A 23,526-nucleotide genomic window follows, 5' to 3' on the forward strand; every position below is an offset into this window, starting at 1 on the left:
AAGAGCCCTACAGGATCAGTCCAGCTAGTCTAGCATTCTTTTGTCTGCAGTGACCAACAAATGCCTATGGGAAGACTGCAAGCAGGATCTGAACAGAACTGGGCTCCACCCACTTGTGGTTCCCAGCAGTTGTTGTTCCCAGCAGCTTGTATTCAGAGACATACAGTACTGCCCCTGATCTGACATTGGAGGTAAAACCTAGCCAATGTGGCTAGCAGCCATTGAAAGCTTTATTCTCCATGGGAGCAAAAGGAATATTTTCACAGTAACGAAATCAGGAAAGCGACTTCCTTCCTTTAATCAACTATTAGTTGAGCTTCAAGATAATCTGGTTCTTTAATCCTTCTTTTCCCTGTCTTGCATAAATTGCAACCACTATTTACATTAGTTGACCTCATTTTCAGCCCTTGGCTTCAAGTTGTTGCTGGGTTTTTCTGGGTGGTGGTGGGGTTATATTTATAATTTTAAACAATACTGTGACATGAAACAGAAACGCTTAACTATAAAAAAGGGAAACGATAGAAGTGATTAAAAAAAACATTATTGGGAAGCACAGTGTGGCATGCATAAAGCATAATGTTACAGATCTGGGGTAACAGATCTGGGGTAACAGAGTTTGGGGGGGTGCAAGGGCGCCCATAACTGCTAGATTTAGTGAATGTTAGAAAGTAATAAATAGTAGAATTTATATACTATTTGGAGTTTTGTAGGGAAGATGCCAAAGCCAGTGAAAGATACAGGCTAAGCTTCTTTCCCAGGTCAGGGCCTGTGGCGTTTGCCCTCCTAGGTGGGTCATAAGGAAAGGGTTAAATGAGTGTGAAGTGATTGGCCAGTGGGAACCCAAGGGGAGGAGTTAGAGTTAGTGTTGTTAAGGAGTCAGTTGAGAGTTGGAGAAGGAAGAGGGAGGATAAGTCTGTGGGTTGGCCTGGTTCTGATGTGAGAGAGTGGGAGAAACTGTTAGGAGGAGTCAGATAGATAGTGGGATAATCAGTTGGGAGTTATTAGGAAGGTATAGGTCAGTAAAGAAACTAAGATTAAGAAACTGACAAGAAAAATTATCTGAAACCATAACCTTGTTAATGCTTATAAAACAAACTTGATTGTTTGTTTTAATGTTAACAACTGTCTGGACTCAGTGTGTACGCGAGAGAAATGGGTTGGTGTCAGTGGGGAAGTGATCATAGTGGTGGCACAGGGATCAGTAGACTGTTAAACGTCCGGGGACCCTGTGTGATCACCTGGTATAGTTGTTGTTAAGATGCTGGAAGCAAATCATTAACTCATCAATGGAGGCTCTGGCAGTGAGGGGAGGAGGTTGCCAAGGTGGCAGGGTGTGGGTGTTGTGTCACACAGGAAAAATATTGCCCTTTCAAAAAAATCAGAGTTCTGGAAGGGGGGGGGAGAGAACAGAGAGATGGGGAAGAGCTGTTTTCTGCAAAGGCTGTAGGGCAGAAGAAGTGAGCAGAACTCCATGAGCTTCTGTCAAGGCCAGAACCACCTTGGGAGGGTGGGACAGAGGCATGGAGATGGCATGCAGGATGCCTTGGACTCCAGGGTTGCACTGCTCGGAGGAACAAGTGCCTCGTGAGATGAACTCTCTCCAAAGTAGACCCAGGTGTAAATATGTGTACAATAAACCATATTTCTTAAAGACACAATACCTTGATACCTGGAAACACAACCTTTGGTAAGCTCCTGGAACCCCCTGGAATCTTGCTACCATTTGGCAGAGACTGGAGGTGGTGCAACCTTTGTAAAAATAGTTTCATAACCCAAAGTGCTGCTTTGAAGCATTTGCTGTTGCTTGAATTGTAAACAATGCTGTCATCAGCCAGGTGATTAAACTTGAGTTTATAGCCTTCTCTCTGAGTATTACTCTTCACAAATAGCATGTTTCAGTTTCAGCTAGTGTTATTCATTCCCTTTGGCTGGACTTCCTGAGATATTATGGGACAGCTCCAGGGGTGTGGGGGGAATTGCTAATGGGACACTAAAATTAAACTGCTACTAGTGGTAGCAGTGGCTTGGCATTGTTTCCTTCATGAACTGTTTGATCTCTGACACCAGTTGCCAAAAGCAACCTAGAGAAGTTATTCCATTCCTGTCCTTTGACCAAGGCCTAGTATAGCCAAGTAAGCCCTGGTACCCAAGTCCCATAATTCACCCCCCATGCCAACCCACCAACCATTTCAGGTGAGTGGGCAGTTTTATTATCTCTTTGGTCATCATTTTCAGTCTGTGCCAGACCAAGTCCCTTACTCCCTGTGTAGCCACTTAAACTGCATGATTATAAATCCACTCCCTGACTATTAATCACCAGTCACTCACCAGCAACTACTGGAATACTCAAACATATTTTTAATGCAACTGTGGGCACAAGACAACATTTGAATCACATTCTCCACTTGAAAGTAGAATCCATTGAGTATAACTGGTAGGTATATTTAATTCCTAAGGCTTGCTTCACACACACACACACACACACACACACACACTCACACTTCCAGTGTGGAACATTCTGCATAGGTTATCAACTTACTGTGTTAAACTGTAATAGGTCTAAACTGTCATTTGGATCACTGCACAGAAACCATATTTTTAAATGATGTTTTAATAGGAAACATAAAATTTCATCTGCCTGCTGAGAGCTGAACAGAAGACTTGGGTATCTTACTTTCTTCATGTTAGATCATTGCAAATATTGTAATATGTCAAAGAATCAATTTTCTAAACTTGTTAACAGTTTTTCTTGTGGCAGTCTAGTGAGGTTTTTAGTCTGTTGGTTGGTTTCTATATACATTCAGTTTATTTTGTGATAGAAACAGCAGCTTGATGCTAATCAATGTTTACCTGTTCACACACATGGCTTCTGTTAATGGATTTGTGGTTGTACGGTGGACTGGCGATGAAGTGGTACATGTGCCTCTTGTTAAAGCCAGGAGAGACATTTTTTAGAATAATAAGTCTATTGGGAAAGGAAGGCTGCAGTACCTTTTAAGGTCTGTGTTGAGTAGGAGTTCTGGCAAGCAGAGCTTTTTAATCCCTATATAACAGGTTGCACCTGCCCTCTATATTGAGGTACAGAAAGCAGGTCTGCCTGTATAGTCGCCCACTGAAAGGTTTCTGAAATCAGAGTCCACATGAAATTTGATCAGAAAAGGTTTTTTCTTTTCTTCAGAAAGTAAGGAATAGTATTCTAAATCTTGTCAAAAGCCAATCTTATCCAGCAGCCTGCACATGTCAATACAGTGGTACCTTGGGTTAAATACTTAATTTGTTCCGGAGGTTAGTTCTTAACCTGAAACTGTTCTTAACCTGAAGCACCACTTTAGCTAATGGGGCCTCCCGCTGCTGCTGTGCCCCCAGAGCACAATTTCTGTTCTCATCCTGAAGCAAAGTTCTTAACCCGAGGTATTATTTCTGGGTTAGTGGAATCTGTAACCTGAAGTGTATGTAACCCGAGGTACCACTGTAGCCCAGTCCACATGTCACATTAAACCATAGTTAAAAACAATGGCTTAAAGTGAATGCGTATCATGCTGCTCCTTCTTTTCCGCTCTTCCTCGGCTCTGGCTGCACCAGTTTGTTTCTCCCCAAGCACCACAAGTAAGCAAAAAAGAAAGCTTGATTGCCACTTGATTGTTTGGAGCACTCTCCAAACAAACTACCGTATTTTTTGCACCATAACACTCACTTTTTTCCTCCTAGAAAGTAAGGGGAAATGTCTGTGCGTGTTATGGAGGGAATGCCTACGGGTGGCAGGGGGGATCTGCTGCAGTCGTGAGCAGAGGATCCATGGTTCCCCTTCCTTCCCTCCTCCGTGGCTCGCTTTGAAACAGCAAAGCGGGAGAAGAGCCGCTGAGTGGGGAAGAGAGAGGGACAGAGAGCCTGCTTCTTTAAAGGAGCAAAGCGGGAGAGGAGAGGAGCCGCTTACACGAGTCCTGTCCGGTTGGTTCCTCCCCTTATACCCCTCTTCTTCATTATTAGCAGCATCCTTCTCCACCCACCCCACGCGTGCTCCTTGTCCCTTGAGTGCTTTTCCTTCCCTCCCCACTTAAAACGTGGTTACAAAGCACGGATCCACATGGATCCTCAGGATTTTTGCACTGGGTCACCCCAAATTCACCATCAGATCACATAGCATGTCCATGGCTACATCTTGCACCAAAAAAATCATGCACCCACTGTTGCCTGGGGCTGCAGTGGTGCAAAAACATGGTTACAAACATGGATCCACATGGATCCTCCGGATTTTTGCATTGGGCTACTCCAAACTCACTGTCAGATCACATGTCTGTGGCCACAGCATGAACCACAAAAATCATACATCCACTGTTTTGTTTAGAATATTTTTTTTCTTGTTTTCCTCCTCTAAAAACTACGTGCGTGTTATGGTCGGGTGCGTCTTATAGAGCGAAAAATACGGTACTTCAGATGCAAGAGGTTTGGATGTCGCAACCAAGCCACACAATGTCTTGTTCCTTGGCAGGGGAGAGGAGCAGGAGTCGGGGACAGAGCAGAGTGGTACGTTTTTGGCATTGTGCACTAGCTCACTGCGAATTCACAGTAAATCATAGTTTGCTTTTAATTAAGTATAGTGTAATGTTACATGTGAACCACAACACCGAGGAGCTCACAAGTAGGGCAAGGTGGAGACAGTCAGAGGTAATTAGGCACTGTAAGAAGAAATACTTCCTTTTGAATCTATGTCACTGGATGACTGAAGACCAGACTACAAGTTTGCTTAAATACGTAGCAGGCAGCTATGTACTTTGTTTTTCCTATCTAATTACAGGGGTAGAAAATTCCCCCTCTAAGATTCCTAGCCATGCCAGGGAGCATGATCTCACTCAAACTGCAGTGTGGGAGTGATGAAGACATAAGCCTAACCTTCCTGCTCACCCCTAGGTTCTGTAACTCCTGTGGAAAACAACATAGTTATGTATTTAAATATGTGTCTTGTTTGGCCCTTTTCGTGTTTGGGAGCATGGAAAGTAAATTATCTATGGAAGTCTAAATAAAGTGGTGCTGCTCGTTGAAAACAAACAATTTTTGTTCTTTCCTTGCTATGCATGGTGTATCTACCGCCTATGTCACTAGACAATGGTTTCAAGCAGCCTTGCATGTTTGGTCCATACTTGGTTTTTGCTCCACGTTCCTTCCTGGTAAGTAGTACAGTGGTACTCAGGTTGAGAACTTAATTCGTTCCAGAGGTCCGTTTTTAACCTGAAACTGTTCTTAACCTGAGGTACCACTTTAGCTAATGGGGCCTCCTGCTGTCACGCACCGCTGCTGCGTGATTTCTGTTCTCATCCTGAAGCAAAGTTCTTAACCCGAGGTACTATTTCTGGGTTAGCGGAGTCTGTAACCTGAAGTGTCTGTAACCTGAAGCATCTGTAACCCTAGGTACCACGTACGTGAGAAGCCATCTTCTTTTGAATAACTGGCAGTGGGATGCAGTTCCTCTTCCTGAAGCTTTCTGATTAATTCAATACTCAGAACCTATGTAGAAAAAAAAAAACAAATATTGTTTTTGCCTGAGAGATAATGGGCAAAGGTTATTCTGATTGATGGGTACAATCTACAAATATCTCAATCTTTGTTTTTGTAAGGATTTTTTGCTTTCCTGGACCTCCCTTCTATTTTAGCCTGCCTAATTCCAGATGAGGGAACAGAATGAGCACCACATCACTGGCTCTAAGCTGTTCGTCTTTCCTTTGTTAATACTGAGATTGCAGCTGCCAAATGAGGTTTTCATGGCTTTGGAAGGCTAATTATGATAATATTTGAGAACGCTGTTAACAAATAGTGTTGAGGGTATTAAAAGCGATGCTTGTAGCTGAATTGGTTGTCCTCTGTAGTATAGGAATCTTTGTATCTTTTGGTCAAATGAGATACTTAATGAGTTTTTCGGTCACAGCACATTACTAAATTAGATGTTATGTAATAAAACAAAAGTACTTGCATACCATATGGACTTTTTATTTCGGAACCTGGAACAGACGAATTCATTTTTAATTAATTTAATGGAAAATGAATAGTGAAACACAGTGGGTGATAGCCAACTTCCTGTCATTTTTAGGGTAGATAAATGGAAAACTATTAACTTAAGTTAGTCCTGAGAAGTTTTGATTTTGACAGGTGTACTCTGGCTATATAATTGTTAATGATATTATCTGGGGTATTAAACATCTTTTCAGTTTTGACATTCTGATAATGAAATACTAATAAGTGACTTTTGAAAATGATAAAATGGCATACTACTTAAGAGAATTAAGGCAGGGCTTCTGAGATGCATTTTTGTAGAAAAATATTGTCTGTAATACATGTTTTTTCTAGAAAAAAATGACACTTTTATATCATTTGTTTATACATATATGAGAAATTATATTTCACTTCCTGATAATATTTTATGTATAGCACACAGACCTGAGCCCTATTTAGATAATAATTTGTCCTACTAATTTTAGCTTCTGTTTGTAAGAACATGAACAAAAGGGATCTCAGCAAAGTAACTCTTTCTCTAAGAATCAAAGCAAAACAAAGATCAATAATAAGACAGCATTGTACCTATTTTCATGGGGACACGAGTGGAAATCCAATGCCACAGAGAGAAAGGAAATTAAGGACTAGGGCGGTGTCCACATTGATGTTTTCATTTTATCTGTGTGCACAATTTCCTGTTAACAGTCAATGCTCTCTGTGTTTTGATCTTCTTGTACAAAACAATGCACAAGGATTAGAATTACAAACATTTGCATGACTGATGTGGAATTAACTTTTGTTGACCCTTTCTGTTGCCACATTACTAGCCTAGTTTCTTCAATGTTGGGACTTTTATTATTTTTTATTATTTTATTATTAAAATAAATATTGGGGTGAATGTGACCCCTGTACCTGATAATGCCATTTGCTAGGTTGCCTACAATCCAATAAATAGGATTTATTATAAATGTAATAATAAATAAAATATTCCCTCTGAGGAGCTCAAGGTGGAATAAACCATTCACCCGCTTCCTTGTTTTATGTTCACAACAACTCTGCGAGGTAGGTTAGGCTGACCGAGTGTGACTGGCCCAAAGTCAACCAGTGAGTTTCACTTCATTTCACTTCAGTGGTCTTAGGAATCTGTGGATGAGTTGAAAAGATATGGGGTTAAAAAAAAAAAAAAGACCACTAAGCAGTCTGAGAACGAGACCAAGAAGAAAAACATAACTATCACAATATCCAGAGAGGCCATATTATTCTAGCCCTCAGGTTTGCTGTTCCTCTCAATATAGTTGATTAAAAGCAGCAGCTCCATCTGCTGGCACTTGACAGTTACTACGCACAGAGTGCATTTTAATACCTCTCAAATTCTATGTGCTTGCACACTTGGTATAGTTAAGGTTAATATAATCTTAATGATACCAAGTGGCATTCATATTTGTATAAAACTGGTCTCTGAGTGAGAAAATGCATGCATTTCAACTGTAGGGGTTTTTAAGGGTGCTGGGAGAGGTAATCTACAGTTCCCATGATTCTTGGAGATTATCTGGGTGCCTTAAATATATGGTTGTGTAGGCAGGCCTATTGGGACACGGGTGGTGCTGTGGGTTCAGCCACAGAGCCTAGGGCTTGCCGATCAGAAGGTCGGCGGCGCGAATCCCGAGCTCCCGTTGCTCGGTCCCTGCTCCTGCCCACCTAGCAGTTCAAAAGCACGTCAAAGTGCAAGTAGATAAATAGGTACCACTCCGGCGGGAAGGTAAACGGCGTTTCCGTGTGCTGCTCTGGTTCACCAGAAGCGGCTTAGTCATGCTGGCCACATGACCCAGAAGCTGTACACCGGCTGCCTCGGGCAATAAAGCGAGATGAGCGCCCCAACTCCCAGAGTCATCTGCGACTGGACCTAATGGTCAGGGGTCCCTTTATCTTTACTTAGGCAGCCCTGCTTGCAAACACTGGGAGCTTCCAGTCAAAAGCTTCTTTAGGAGCACAAAAAGTACACCAGGCAGCATCTCAGAAGTAAATCCTAGCCAGAAATGTCATACGATGTTAGTTAAGTGATAGTAGTACCCGTGCTTATTCTGCTAGTCAACAGGCAGCAATCAGAACAATCCCCAGTGCTTGTAGGTGTTAAGCATTCTGAATTGCGCTGCTGGGCATTTGCAAATACCCTGCCTAGACATGCAGAATCCCAGGCTGTCTTACAGTCTTATCATTTCAGTCACGGACACAGCAAAAATAATGTTTGAATATGTTTCTCCAAATCATGATTGCATCTTACATTTCCAGCGACGTAAATACTAGGAACAGACTGTGTGTTGATGAAGCCGTTAGGGCACATCTGGAGCTGCCTCTTATCCTTCAATCTAATTTGCTGACAGTTGACTCGGGACACAGACGGCCAAAGCTGCTCCCCTGGGCAGCTCTTGGAAGCTGCATGAACATCACAGCAAGGATTAGCACAGGTTTTTTGGTTTATGTGACCTGGCTTGATCCTCTGCTACACTGTAAAGGAGATAATTCTGTGTGGGTCACCGGAACATACATTATGAGTACTGTGCATGGCATGAGCACATTGCACATTCTAGGGTGTGCACATTTCTCGTTTGCTGATTGTGACAGTCCAGATGTGAAGCTGCTCTTGCATAATGCTTGTATATTCGTCTTAGAGTTTAATGAGTGTAATCTGGATAAAGCTATATGCTCTTTAGTTCATTGGAAACAACAAAAGATTTCAATGAGACTACTTTGTCTAATTTTCCTTCAATTGCATCATTATTTTCATTATCCCCATTAATGCTTTCTCCCCTCATAGTAAACAAAAGGTACAGATAGGTAATTAAATCTACAACAAATCTACATTTGCAAGCAAAATGTGAACAAAGATTTGGTCTTCACTGTAGAATACATGGAAAAGAAATGTTAAGGCGTATGGAACACTTAGAACACTAGTCCTTCTGCTGATAACTCTTTTCAGGATAGCACATGCTGGGCAGATTTTAATAAGTTCAGTATTCGGTTTTGCTGTTTCATCACTTCTCTTTTACAGTATACATCTACAGCCTCTTCTGCAGTCAAAATCTGCATATGAAGGCTTTCTTACTCTCAGTATATAGGAAAATGGGAAGGGTTGGATAACAATAAGCAAATGACTCACTTGTGTACTGTCTGCATGATGGAATAATTTATAGAGTCGTGAAATGCTGTAGACATATATTCTTTCAAACTAAGAGTGATTATGTGTTAAGGAAGCTGCAGCTGAGCAATGGCATTTGGGGAAGTTCCACACGACAATGTTAAGTTTATTTTCTCTCCGCATAGTGCTTTCCTTCCACACAGTGGGGTATATATGGAGAAGTATATGTGTGTAAATGATAGAGCACAACCATTTCAGCTTTTAGCTGGAGGTATGTTACCAAAATTAGCTGCTGTGCATTCCTTCTTAGCACATCTTTCTATCCTGGAGAGTAGCATACAAAAAGGAGAAAAGAAGCTAAAACCACACAGAGATGCTCATGTGTTGAAACAAAAGGAGAGCATGTTAGCTAGCTATCCAGGTACAAAGGGGAATTGCTGAAATATTAACAAGATATCATTAAAAAATAACTACCTGCTGGAATTTGGAGGAGAGGAAAGGATAATGGTCAGATTTTGACAACTACCTGACTCCTATTGTTTTCAGTGTGTACTGAGTTCACCTAACTTAGCTCTGGATCCACCCCAGATAAGTGTGGCACACCCTTTACTTATTCATGTTCACATACCTACAATGAATATTGTAATGGGAGATAGTTAACATTGTGCTCTGGTGAGTTGCTTTCTGACCAGCACCTCAAAAACAAATTATTATGTTAAGCATTTTAAAGCAATAGCAATGAAACAACAAAAATATATATGAAACAACAAGCAGCCAACAATTTTAAAAACAGCAGTTCACCGAAACTTTGAATTCAGTAACATGTTTTTAAAATGTAGTAGGTTTCACCTTATGATGATATAGGCACTTCACAATCTGCCCAGGAAAGCTATTTCAAAGGTAAGAGGCTACCACTGAAGAAGCTAATTCCCCAGTTGCCATTCACCTCATCTCCTGAATATTGGGTTATCTGTAGACCAGTCTCAGAAGCAGATCTTTTGGGAAGATTTCTATTGAAGAAGGCAGTCCTTTAAAAATTCTGCTAACAAGCCATTTGGGGCTTTAAAGGTCAAGAACAGCCCTTTCAGTTGTGCCTGAAAACAGACTGGTAGCCTCTATAGATCTTTTAGCACAGGCAAGATGTGCTGAATCTGGCGCATCCCAGCCTAACAATTTAGCTTCCATTTTCTCGTCTGCTCTATCCACCAGAGCCTTTCTTTGCATGCAGGGAAAGTCCTTAATTCACTGATGGTTTAAGGCCAGTCGAAGCCGTTCCCAGGATGTGGCCACTGTCACATGCTAATAGTTTCTATGAGCCACAGGTGAGAGCTGAGTGCAGAGTGGGGACCAAAGATGGGCAAACCACCCCAGAAAAAGCACAATGTGTCCCCCCCACCAGAAGTACCAGCCCTGCTCTAACACCCGTTACACCCCATGGCGTTAGTAGGTGATGTGATTCCCTCTAGCTAACACTATGTACACAGTACCAGCTTAACATACAATTGGTTGTTCTTTTTCTCAGTTTGGATTGAAGCTGGTGTGGGGAATAATGCATCAAAACACAGTATTTGATTTTTAAAAAAGACAGATATGATTTGAATTACAGTACATGTAGATACGAATTACAACTTATGTTATGTGTACACTGCTTCTCAGACCGGCAGTGGTAGTGCACTGGAAGCAGAGTAAATGGGGTAAGTTCACAGCCTTAGATGAACTCTCCCCTGTTCCTTCCCTTGCCTTTTGTCCAGTTTTATGGCATGTCATAGGAAACCACAGAGCTTGGGGAGCAATTTACCTCTGTGAGGAAGAGAGATTCCATCGTTTAAAGTAGGGAGGAAGAGGGTCAGAACAGCAGCTGTTGAGACTCATGTCTTGGTATATGCAAAATATTTTTAGAATACTTTTGTACTAAAGGAAATAAACATTTATGTAGGATTGTGAGCAGAGCCACCCGGCCTTGGAAGTATGTACATTTTGTCCTGGGTAACATTGCTGATTAGATTTTGTATAAACATGTTAGTTAGCTGACAATGTTAGTCTGAGTTTGCTATGAGTCGAGAGGGCTGAATTGCTTTAGGAAATGAGTGGCTCCGTGTTAACGTACAAGAGTTAAAATCATGAAGGTCTGAGGACGTTTCTGCTTTTGGTGCTGAATTGCTATGTAGCGTATTGTATGTCACTGTAATCACTCTGTGCTCTAACTCCCATAATTCTTAAAATTCCTGTGGCAATACGTCAGACTATCGATTATACATTTGCAGTGTGTTGTACGCCTATTGAGTAACAGTTATAAAGTGTGACGGATGAACATGCAGACGAATTCAGAGTAGAGATTACTTTTTTACTGCTTTCAAAAAGCAAACCATATTGGATATTAGATCATTATTATGGAATAGATGCTGCTTTTATAAATATAAATATTATGCCCACATATATTATAGGAGCATCTTATAATTCATAATTCTTGTCAGTTGTCCAGTGTTAGATCTGAGATAATATTGAAATGCTTCTGCTTAATTTGGATTGAATTTTGTTCAGCCAATGCATTTGTCATTTCATTAGCATGGCAGACCATTAATCTCAATCATCAAAACTGTCCTATACTGTGAACTGAGCGAGCAATAACATGTTCGGCTACTGCCTGCATTTTATTTTGCATGGATTGTTAAATTTTGTTGCAAGCTATCTTGAGAATGAAGGCCAGGAGGTAGAATGTAAATATTTGAAATAAACTAATAAATCTTTACTAAAATACCAACAGTGATATTCTTCCTTCCTGTTTGGAACATGGCCAGTCTCTAAGAAAATAGTTTCTTCTTAAAATCTGTTATGAAGGAATTCAGCCTCACTGTCATTTTAAGTAGGCCTCTAGGCTAGGGTGGTCCAACACATGGCCCCTCAAGGCCTTTTTTGGTGCACACGCACGCACACACACACACACACACACAGCCCACGCGTTGCCTTCCCAAAGCTGAGTAAGCGAGCTGCTGGGCTTCGGGATTATGGTGGGTGTATGTATGTATATAGTCAGTCTCTTTGCTTTCTCTCATCAGCAGAGACTTCCGATTTAGTCTGGCTATTATGTGTGGTAAAAATTCATTCATGTTTAATTAAAAACACCTACCATAATTTGAATGCTAAGGCTGATGGTGCACGTATCTTTTGTGATGAGCATGTTACATCTCATCTGCACTGCATATTACATCCTAGTTAGAATAATGTTGACCACAGCCTCGTCATGCATGTGCACAAACACTACATAAGAAGTGTTGTATAAGGGAACATTTTCATTTCTATGGGATTTGTTGTTTTTTCTAGGCAATTAAAATTATGTTTTGCTGCAATTAAGAATCAGGATAAGGATAATAACGATTACCTCCTTTATTGCATTGTGTGACTATGCTTATCAGGTCCAATGTGCAAAGTATCCAGTAGGTTATAACTTAAAGATACAGTACTGCTGCCTTGTACATTGCACTACAAACCAGGTTCTCTTATCATCTTAGCACTTTTCCACTTCATGACTGGATAGCTTTTCAGACTTAGGGTACAATTATAGGTATATTACTTGCACTCAGGCTGTGTAAGCACTGTAAAGCACATTCAAAGCACATTATTCTTTCCTCAAAGAATTTTAGGCACTGTCATTGCTGAGAATTGTAACTCATTGAGGGGTGAATTGCAGTGCCCAACATTCTTTGATTGAGAGTATTTGCTTAAAGTGTGCTTTAAAGGTATGTGTACTGTCTCAGGAAGCATACTTACTATGTATTTGTCAGATGTACATAATATTCATGAGCTGTGAGGAACTAGCTCTGCTCATTTGCAGGGGAGGGAAATAATGTAGTATTGGATCAAATTGCTAGGGGTACCAGTTGAGCTACAGAATAAGAGGTAAAAAAAAAAAGCAATGTGTTGCATTTGCTACTAAGTTGATAAAAAGGAACTGAAGTATTTGCTTGGTCTGAAAATCAGAAACAGTTGCTCAGCAAAATTAATATAGAGAGTGTAGTTAGGAAAATGGAGGATAATTTATTTGTGTATCAAACTAAAAACCTTATGGATTTTTTTAATCTGGAAGACATTTTGTGCTTATTATGGTATTAACTTTATCATTTGATTCCAGTTTTGAGTACCGGTAATATGGCACTATTTTGGTATGAGCAGCATAGTCTACTCAGAAGGAATTGTTATATTCAGTTGTGCTTACTCCCAGGCAAGTGTGTACAGTATAGGACTACAACATTAGATTCCTAATATTTACTATTTTATGGGATTGTGTGGTGCTAACGATGTTTATACTAGTGTTCTGCATGGCTGAATGAGCAGAACACTTATTTCCCCATTGGCCCAAGTTCCTGCATTGCAATAATGTTCCCACATCACAAATAATGTCATGCTTTGTGATCTTATATTAATTTCTTCTTAGAATTATTTATGAATGATTTCATAGAAAACTAAGGTTGAATTTTAATCTCTTATAGGTGGAAAGACATGATATGAATACCCTCAGCCTTCCTCTTAATATTCGCCGGGGAGGTTCGGACACCAACCTCAACTTCGATGTACCTGATGGTGTGTTTGAGTTTCACAAAGTAAAACTCAGTGCAGACAGTTTGAAGCAAAAGATTCTGAAAGTTACGGAGCAGATCAAAATAGAACAAACAGCTCGGGATGGGAATGTGGCAGAGTATTTGAAGCTCGTGAACAGTGCGGACAAACAACAAGCAGGGCGAATTAAACAAGTATTTGAAAAGAAGAATCAAAAGTCTGCCCATTCCATAGCCCAGTTGCAGAAGAAATTGGAACAATATCACAGAAAGCTCAAAGAGATAGAACAAAATGGTTCCTCCAAAAGTACCAAGGATACTTCCAAAGACAGCCTGAAGGAAATCCAACATTCCCTGAAAGATGCCCATGGGAAATCTCGTACTACTGGCCAGAGCAATGAGAGCAGCAAAACAGGTGTTCCAGGAGTCTCCTTGACACCACCAGTGTTTGTTTTCAGCAAATCCAGAGAGTTTGCAAACCTGATCCGGAATAAATTTGGTAGTGCTGACAATATTGCTCACTTAAAGAGCAGCCTGGATGATTTTAGGCCGGAAACTACTTCCAGGGCCTACGGCGGAAGTGCTACTATAGTGGCCAAGCCAAAATACACCAGTGATGATGAGTGCTCAAGTGCAACATCTGGCTCTGCGGACAGCAATGGAAACCAGTCCTTTGGCCATGGTGGAACAAATGCTCTGGAAAGCCATGGGAAACTATCAATTCTCTTTGAGGGACTGCGGGAAATAAAGGAAGCACAATCCCAGTTGGCAGATGACATTGAGAATTTAAAAGTACAATTCAAAAGAGAGTATGGCTTTATTTCTCAAACGCTGCAGGAGGAAAGGTACAGGTACGTTATTATGTTGGCCATTTGAAATTGATTTTCACAGATAGGTGAGAATGAGGTGGTGTCAAAGCAATGCAACAAAGAGAAGATTGAACTAAGTACCCTTGAACTCCACCCATGAAAATGATCAGCTGCATGTACTACATAGGCACATGTTAATGCTTCCCCATCATATATGCACTTGAAGAGGCTACCAAATTTGCTGTTAGGGTCATGTGTGAAGTGTATTCTCAGAGTTCTCAGCAGGCTTATCAGGTGAGCACTCATGGGGTAAAAAACCTCTTGTCATGTTAGTTTCTATAATGACATGCAAAAACTTACAACTTAGTGAGAATGCCAATAATAATAATAATAATAATAATAATAATAATAATAATAATAATAATAATTTTTAAAAGGTTTACAATGTTCAGCTTGTATTCAAGGTAGTATACTTTTCTAATGCCAGTAGGGTTTCAGCTGAGGGAAACAAAAAGTTACCCTGATAAAGAATGGTGATGATGCAACCTACAAATAAGGAGGGATGCACTTTCATTAGATTTCACATAAAAGCCAAGTAAATTTTGTTTTTGTTAAGGTATGAGCGATTGGAAGACCAGCTGAATGATCTAACAGACCTCCACCAGCACGAGACAGCCAACTTGAAGCAAGAACTTGCTAGTATTGAAGAAAAGGTGGCGTATCAGGCGTATGAACGGTCGCGAGATGTTCAGGTACCAACTTTTGAAATTAAGTAATAGATTATTTTTTTGTTTCCAAAGAATTAGGCACTGTGGTCCAGTGATGAAAGCACAGGATTTTTTAGACTGAAAGATCTGAGTTCCAATTTAAGACTAGATTTGGGCCTTTGGAGATGGAGAAGGAAGTCACTCATGCTTCCTATTCTTTATGTCTTTAAAAAGAACTTTTGCATCTCCCTCTCAAAGAAATACTGCGAATCCAATGCAGCTTTATTCAGATGCCTACCGTATTTTTCGCTCTATAACACGCACCCGACCATAACACGCACGTAGTTTTTAGAGCAGGAAAATCCATAGGCATGCCACCCGTAGGCATTCCCTCCATAACACGCACAGACATTTCCCCTTACTTTTTAGGAGGAAAAAAGTGAGTGTTATGGTGCAAAAAATATGGTAAGTCCCCACTGCATTCAATAAAGCTTATTCCCTTTCACTTTTAGGATTGCAGCCATAAACTCATAGCCAGAGCTTTCACATCTAACCACTAACTTTTCACATTTATCTCTGATGGGGCTGTAGTGTGGAAATGACATTGCTCTTGCAAGATAGGAACAACTGCAGTTCTCCATGGGAAAAATTATAACCCCCCTCACTAGGCTGTTGTGGGAATGAACAAAATAAGTATAGAAAAGTTCTGTTGAAAGAATTGTTCACCAAGCTTTTAATCAGTCTGTGTAATCAGAGGATATGAGACTGAACATGAACACTGGCCGTTGCACAGTTCTCCTTCAAGGAGGAAAAAGACATCTACAATTCTGTGAATCTGTGTACTGTACATTTATGGATGGCTGGAGACAGGCAGAGGAAGAGTGATCTTGTGTTCAAATCTGGTTGTCCACCGTGAGAACAGGATGCTGGACAAGATGGACCATTGGCCTAATCCAGCTGCCTGTTCTAATGTTTTTGTGTTAATACATTTTCAACTTTGAGGTGCATAGAATTATAGAATTGTAGAGTTCGCGATCAAAGAGTTGTAAATTGTTTTGCTAATTGATTTATGCACAGATGGGGGTAATGTCCTTAACTGATCAGATAGAATGAAAATGTATTTTATGTACGAAAGTGATGGTTCCTTAACTTTTATTTCCCTCCTTCCTCTTCCTATTTTATACCGACAGGAAGCTTTGGAATCTTGCCAAACACGGGTCTCTAAGCTGGAGATTCATCAGCAAGAACAGCAAGCCCTGCAGTCAGAAACCGTTAATGCCAAAGTCTTGCTGGGGAAATGTATAAACGTAGTCTTGGCCTTCATGACCGTAATCCTAGTGTGCGTCTCCACCATAGCCAAGTTTATAGCTCCTATGATGAGAAGCCGTTTCCATATCATTTGCACCTTCTTTGCAGTAACTCTTCTTGCAATTTTATGCAAAAACTGGGATCACATTGTCTGTGCCATAGAAAAGATGATCATACCAAGATGAATCCATGATGCCCAGAGCATTTTTGTTTTTAAAAGAAGAAATACTTCTAAACAAACTACCAAATCTTTAATTTTGCAGTTTACCTGTGCAGACTAAATGAAGACTTTTCTATTGGGTATTAAAATGTGATGGTGATAACTCCTGGCAGTGTATTTCACCTCATCAGTCACCTTATATGAAATGAGGTGAATCTGTTATAGACTAATTACTTGTGTAAATCTTTCTGCCTTAATCTAATCTACTTTTTCTACGCTGCAGAAATCCTGAACAGTCAAGTCTTGAATACATGATCTTAACTAGACTGGGGTTTAGGAGAAGTATAGTATAAATAAGAAACAGCAATCCTAGTTGGGAGGTTGCATATTCATGAACAGTCACCTGCATCATTCCACTTTACATAGTCGCTACTGTTCCCTTATGAAGCATATGCAAACAGAAAGTTGAGATTTACACACCTTGGAGAAATGGACATTTTTGGCATCTCTTGAAGACAGATATTTATAAGGTAGAAACTGTGATGGAGTTTGTTATCTCTCTTGCCTGCTGCTGACATTGGCCCAATAGTCAAAGAGGATTCTTACTTAAACCTTGCCCCAAAATTGTTTTTGCCTTACAATTTAGTTTATATTAAATATTATATTCCATTCCACTTCTGTTTCATGATCTTAAATATATATACATAGCTGTCCCAACTGTTGAATAAATGAGGATTTGCCAATCATGTGGTCCAAACATGGGTATTTATCTCTTTTTGATAAATCTATGTTGTCTAATGGGAACTACTTTTTGGCTGAAATGCAGTGATAGGAGTCACTCATCACATCCCTTTAGAAACCTGCAGCTGTCTAGTGAGTGATGTTGCCATGAGCAAATAAGAACAATAGCATGCAGTCCAAACAGTATAATCTTTTCGGCTTTTGTTTTCATTTTTGTTGTTGTTGGTTGTTTTTTTACTTTTAACCACTAAAATACATTGTCCGATGTATTTCTCTGGAGATAATTTGTGATGCTCTCCCAACATCTAGCTATAGCAGGGCAGTATTCTCAAATCAATGTCTTTAGCCTAAAATAATACCGCAATCACTGTGAAGTTTGTATTGAAATAAAACTTCATGTATGAAAATACTTGTATAAGATATGTGAATAAATATGGTTAGGAAGTGAAAAGGTGAGAAATACATTAGTGGTGCTTTTTTTGTTTGTTTAAAAAATGATTAAAAGGCATCTGCCAATTTAATTATCAGCACTGGTTGCAGAAGAATGTTGTAACAGTAATTTGCTTGAATTCTAATGAATTACCCTGTTGCACATGTCTCATTAATTTTAATGGGGTTCATACTAGAGAATGATGAAACTGTTAAGTTTCAGTTTCTCATGAGTTTCACGTTTTTATAATTTTAAGTTTAGTTTACCACATTTATGCATCCATTTGCTATTTTATGTTTTAGTTATGCATTTTACAGTAATGTACATTTCCCCCTAATATATGCATTTTTGTACACATCTTTGGGTTGGAGAACTGCGTCATGAAAATTAACAGAACTGTGAATTTTGAAAGCTACCTGTATTTAAATTCACATACATTGTTTCAGGAAGTGTGAATAAGGTATGTTCACATTGGGCTCTTCCATACTGTAGTTTAATAGGAACAGTAAGTTTTCCTGTACTTTCATTAATTGTCCATTGTCCATATGATGTTCTCCTCCAAATCACTGACCTCCCTCAGTTTGGATTCTTTCATACCAGGGATGCTCCAAAAGGAGAGGGCGTGAGAAAATCTGGAGGAGGATAGAATGTGACTTGGAAGAGAATGCCATGTGGACAATGGAGAATTAATGGAGGTACAGGTAGGTTACTGTTGACATTAAACAGCGGCATGGATAAGTCCATTAAGATGTGAACCAAACCAGATTTCTCCCTCATCTCTACCTCACACAGGAGAAACTGTGCTCCAAGGGCACTTCCAGATGCAGGCATCTGCCTCTGAATGTAATTGTGTAGAAGACTAGCACTGTGCGGTTGCCAGCCTGCTATAGTAAGAATCCTGCCTGTCATGGAAGGATCAGGGCTAGTGTTTACTTAGCAGTTTTAGTGCTAGGAAAGTAATAGTGGCAGCACTTGTGAGAATTGTATTTTGTTGAACAGTGAAGGCTTAGTAAAGGCTGTGCAGTTCTCCTGAGAAAAGCCCAGAGTTTGGAAAGCCCCCTTGAGGCTTGACATAATTTCAGGAGCTAATTTGCTAACGATGTAAATACTGGTAAAGTTTGCACTTTAAAAATGGTTTAAAAAATCAATATGTGCAATGTTTTGTTTTCGTGTTGTTTTTTTAAAAAAAACAAAACAAAAACGTGGAACTGAACTTGCTGACGACAAAGACTAAGACATCTGTCTATATATACAGCATTGCTAACTATATCGAGAAGACAATGGAGACAACAGGCATATATTATTTTAAAAGTCCTTTATTTTTCTATTTATTCCCCAATATTCCCTTATTGTTGCATTAAAATCTCTAATTTGAGGGAGGAAGAGTGTGGGTGAGTGTACTGGGTCTACCCCCCTCCAATGTCAGAGCCTGTGGAGGCATTGACCTCCATGCCACAGAGGGAAGAATTTATCAAGTGAAGAGTCTGGTCTTACACATGTAAACTCCCTGCATGGGATGTTGGTGGTTCCCACAAGGAGCTTCACCCAATAAAAGAGGTCCCTCTGCAGATGTTTGCCTTCCCAATACATGGAAACAGTGTTGAAAGTGCAATTTATGGAATAGGGCCAACAGGCTTGCTCCCCTTCTCCCCCTCATACAACAAGTATGAGACAGAATACCCAAATAAACTGAATTCTTTGCAAAAGATCCCAAAGTACCCCTAATTTTTTTTTGGGGGGGGGGGGGTAGGAGACTAAACTGGGTGCCTTAATCTACATCATATCCTCTAAAATTTTCAGGATAATAGTTTGTTCCTTTTATGGATCCTTTTAGGTTCTTTTCCCCAAACCTCCTTTGGACACATTTGGCTATTTTCTTTACCAGATATGTTAAAGGCCAGGTTCAGTGATTCTGATAGGGTTGCCATACACCCAGAATTTCCCGGATATAGCTGCCATTTGGCCCTCTGGGCAGAAATCACTGAAGTGTCTGAGGAAATCTGGATGTATGGCAGTCCATGTCAGAAGTGTAGATTTTGGTGAACTTTGCCCCACCCCAGCCCCAAAACTCAACAACTCAAATTCAAGAGCGGACTTTCAAATTTCAGTGGCACCCTGTGCGAGGCCAAAATTTGGCATCTCCCCCATCTATCAACTTCCGTTCTGCTCAGTTCAATATGTCATAGTTGTGATACACTGCTGAATCGCCTGGGCTCAGTGCCCAGTGCTGCAGAACCAGCCATGCTGCCCTAAATTCACCTCTGGTTCCACAAGTGGAAGCCAGTGCAAGGAGTCACACTAGCATAACAGGGCTTTCCCCTCTCCCTCAAATCTGCTCTGGAGAGCCATGAGAACCCCCAAACAGCCTGCGGAGAGAAGATCATTCCTTGCCTGACAAAATGTTCTCTTTAGCGTTATGTGGAATTCCACCGTAGGAGTATATCTCCTATGTCCTCTTAATCATGAGTTGTTGCATCTTGCTTATGTATTTTGACCGTGGCTAAATTTGTTCCCAAAGTACCTTGCCTGAACAATAGTAAGTTCTTGCAGTAGCATATGTGCTGTTGTTTTAAAGCTAATGTGCCAACTGAGTAATTTCCCGACCCTCCCCAGCTCTGGCCCCAAGCGTTTCTTCTGGGTAATGGCATTTATTTTTCTTGGGACTTTGTCCTGAGATTACTTCCCTTCTGTTCAGGAGGATTTCCCTTGTTTTGATTACCAGCCCTTGTGACGCAGCTGTGGAATATCTTGCTTTTCCTTTGGTTCAACAGTGCTTTCCCATCTTTATTAATATGGGATATGACAATAGGGATATTCCAGACCATGAACTTGACACTATGCTCCAGACACAGAAAGCTTTCTCTGTTATACATCTGTTTGCATCAGGCAATTTAAAAAACTATTTCTCCCTACCTGAAAACTACTAAGGATTCTCTTATATACTATTTAATTCTGACTCTAGTTTAGTATCCTTTTCTCTTTTTTACCCCCCTCAGGTGCAACAGTCATTTTTTCTTAATGTATCACCCATTGCTGCAAATGAGTAATATCTTGTTTACACTCTCCTATTTTACATGTATAGTACTGCAGGCTGGCCTATTGAGATGATATGTAAAATATTGGGATACTTTATGTTTTACAAAATGTGGGATTCACTTGTTAGTAGCTTTACTATTTTGAAGAAGAAACAAAAAAGATCAAACTTTATACTGTTTCCTGTTTCTTACTAATTTATGGTGCAGTCTTCTAAGTAATGATATAAACCACCATTCATCTCAGTGAAGCTCATAAAAAAATTCCTTCCAGTAGCACCTTAAAGACCAACTAAGTTAGTTCTTGGTATGAGCTTTCGTGTGCATGCACACTTCTTCAGATACGAATCTGGTATCTGAAGAAGTGTGCATGCACACGAAAGCTCATACCAAGAACTAACTTAGTTGGTCTTTAAGGTGCTACTGGAAGGAATTTTTTTATTTTGTTTTGACTATGGCAGACCAACACGGCTACCTATCTGTAAGTGAAGCTTATGTAAGACCTGTTGAAATTAATGGAGCTTGTGCAATGCTTGACTCTACACAGAAGACACACTCTAGTGGGAATTTTCCCTATTTACATAGGAATGGGGATAATTCCAAAGGCTATCCAAGTGAGTGGCATGTGTTATGTCCAAACAGTGTCTTTGTTTACTTGAAACTTTCTTTAGACTAACTGACATCTCTGCATTTTCTGTTCCTGGTCCTATCTCAGTTCCATACCAAACAGCTAAGATAAATCTAACATTTAACAGCTCACATTATTTTAGATTTTGATGCCACCGAAACACCTTCCAAACTGCAGAACAGAATTATATTCCAAAAATCTATTATCTGGCCTAGAAGAAATTAATCTTCAACATTTATCCAAATACACTGTCATTATTTCTGTGTCAGATGTAGCTTGCTGTATTTATACTGCTGCTGTAATTAGCTAGCATCTAAATGATAAAGCAGAAGAATTTAGCAGTGCTGAACAGCAGCAGCAGGATGTACATTCAGGTTTGTAAGGAACAAAACCATCACTGTTAATTAACTCAGTGTATAATAATGATCTTGCCAGGTTTGTACAATCTCACAGCATTTAACTGAGATTGCACAGACTTGGTCCAGGAATTAAATGTAGCTGCATAAAAATATTAGGTCACAACTTGCCAGCAAAGTTCACAGAACCCTAAAGTCCCATTGTAAAATTTAAAAGCATTTGCAGACCTGGCTTTAATTTATTGCAATAAGGACATGCCTAATTGAAACCAATGTGATCATTCCAAATGTAGGAACAGAGGACTCCTGAGTCAGAGGTAAGCCATTGTAGGAAGGGGGTATAGATAGACATGCAAGACAATTGCTGGGTACCTGAAGAAATCCATTACCAGATTTCTTCTAGACAACAACTTGGATGAAGGGAAAAAGTGAGAAGTGGGAATCCAATAGAATTCATGCCCAGATACAGATTTTAAGCAGAAGTTTGGAGCCATTGTAGCCAATACTGGCTTGGCTAAGGGGAAGGTGCATTGCAATCTGAAGAGGGAGAGAGCAGAACACTTTTAAAGCATTAATATCTTAAAAAGGAGAAATACTTATTGCCCTTTGGCCGTTGTTGTTTTTTAATAGAATCTTCAGTTACTTTAAACTTTCCCAGGCCTTTTGCAGTAGCACTGATTTTGCTGGGCAGTTATACTGATGCCAGTGGAAGTCCCCCCCCCCCCCAAGTATTACTGGAAATTGGTAAGGAGGCTTTGACAAGCACAAGGACCATAGCAGACCATTGAGCACAGATGCCCCCTTCCTTCCCCTCCCACCCCAAAAAAACCCTTTGCAGTTTTTCATGAGCAACTTCTGCAACTGCAGAACATGCTAATGAAAGGCACAGATGAATAAGGTGGTCGTAACATTCAAATTGTTAGAGGGACGCAATGCAGAATTTGAAATTCTGTGTGCAAGCTTTCAGTGAAATTGATAACTCTCCTTAAGCCAAAATAATAGTATATAAATCATTTTGTTTCAATTGACTGAAATGGGAATCACTTGATTTTTAATGGAGTGCTTGAATTTACACCTGATCCTAAGTATATTTATTTTGAAGAAAGTTCCAATGATGTCAATAGCAAACCATTCCTCTTACAAACACAATCTATGCTGATTTGTTAATCAGATTTTCACTTAAACAAACCAACCAACCAACCTGGAAGTTACTTTTCCAAAATATTAAAATAGGAATGACCGCACCACCATCAAATAATTAATCTACTATATTAGTAAATTGTTTGGTGGTATTGCAGTAACCATAACTGGCACAAAACCAGTTGGTTCTAATCAAATTTGTACACATCAAAACAATGATCTCTCTTAGAATGTCAGGTCCCACATTTTAGGATTACTTCATAACAAAGCTTTGTTTTAGCCAAACCCAGCTTCTTTGTGGGTGTACTAGTCAGAGGTTCACAGAAACATCCAAGGAACCAAAGTGAATTAAGAGTAGACTCCCTTGGAACTGCCTTTCGTATTCACTTTGTGACTTCTTGTTATCTTTATAAGACTTGTGTCTGCAAACATGCATGTGTTTGCACTCATATCCTGTTTATGTGTATGTGTAAAACTGTAATGTGTGATGCAGTTCTGAGTCAAAAGATTTAACTGCTACAATTTTTTCCCACAACAGAAT

At 39.9% G+C, this 23,526-nt stretch overlaps 1 protein-coding gene across 3 annotated transcripts in view; it reads left to right on the forward strand.

Annotated features, from left to right (window-relative positions):
• The window catches only part of TMCC3 (transmembrane and coiled-coil domain family 3), a 99,327-nt gene extending 80,319 nt beyond the window's left edge, over window positions 1-19,008 (forward strand). For all 3 annotated transcript variants that reach the window (XM_079993454.1, XM_079993456.1, XM_079993455.1), the window contains exons 2-4: window positions 13,609-14,525; window positions 15,100-15,235; window positions 16,381-19,008. In XM_079993454.1, coding sequence (XP_079849580.1) covers window positions 13,609-14,525; window positions 15,100-15,235; window positions 16,381-16,683 — 1,356 coding nt within the window. In that variant the 3' untranslated portion in view covers window positions 16,684-19,008. The remainder of the gene's footprint in view (window positions 1-13,608; window positions 14,526-15,099; window positions 15,236-16,380) is intronic.
• The last annotated feature ends 4,518 nt before the right edge of the window (window positions 19,009-23,526 follow it).

The sequence above is a fragment of the Podarcis cretensis genome, assembly GCF_951804945.1.
Source record: "Podarcis cretensis genome assembly, chromosome: 10".
In the NCBI taxonomy this organism is placed as follows: domain Eukaryota; kingdom Metazoa; phylum Chordata; class Lepidosauria; order Squamata; family Lacertidae; genus Podarcis; species Podarcis cretensis.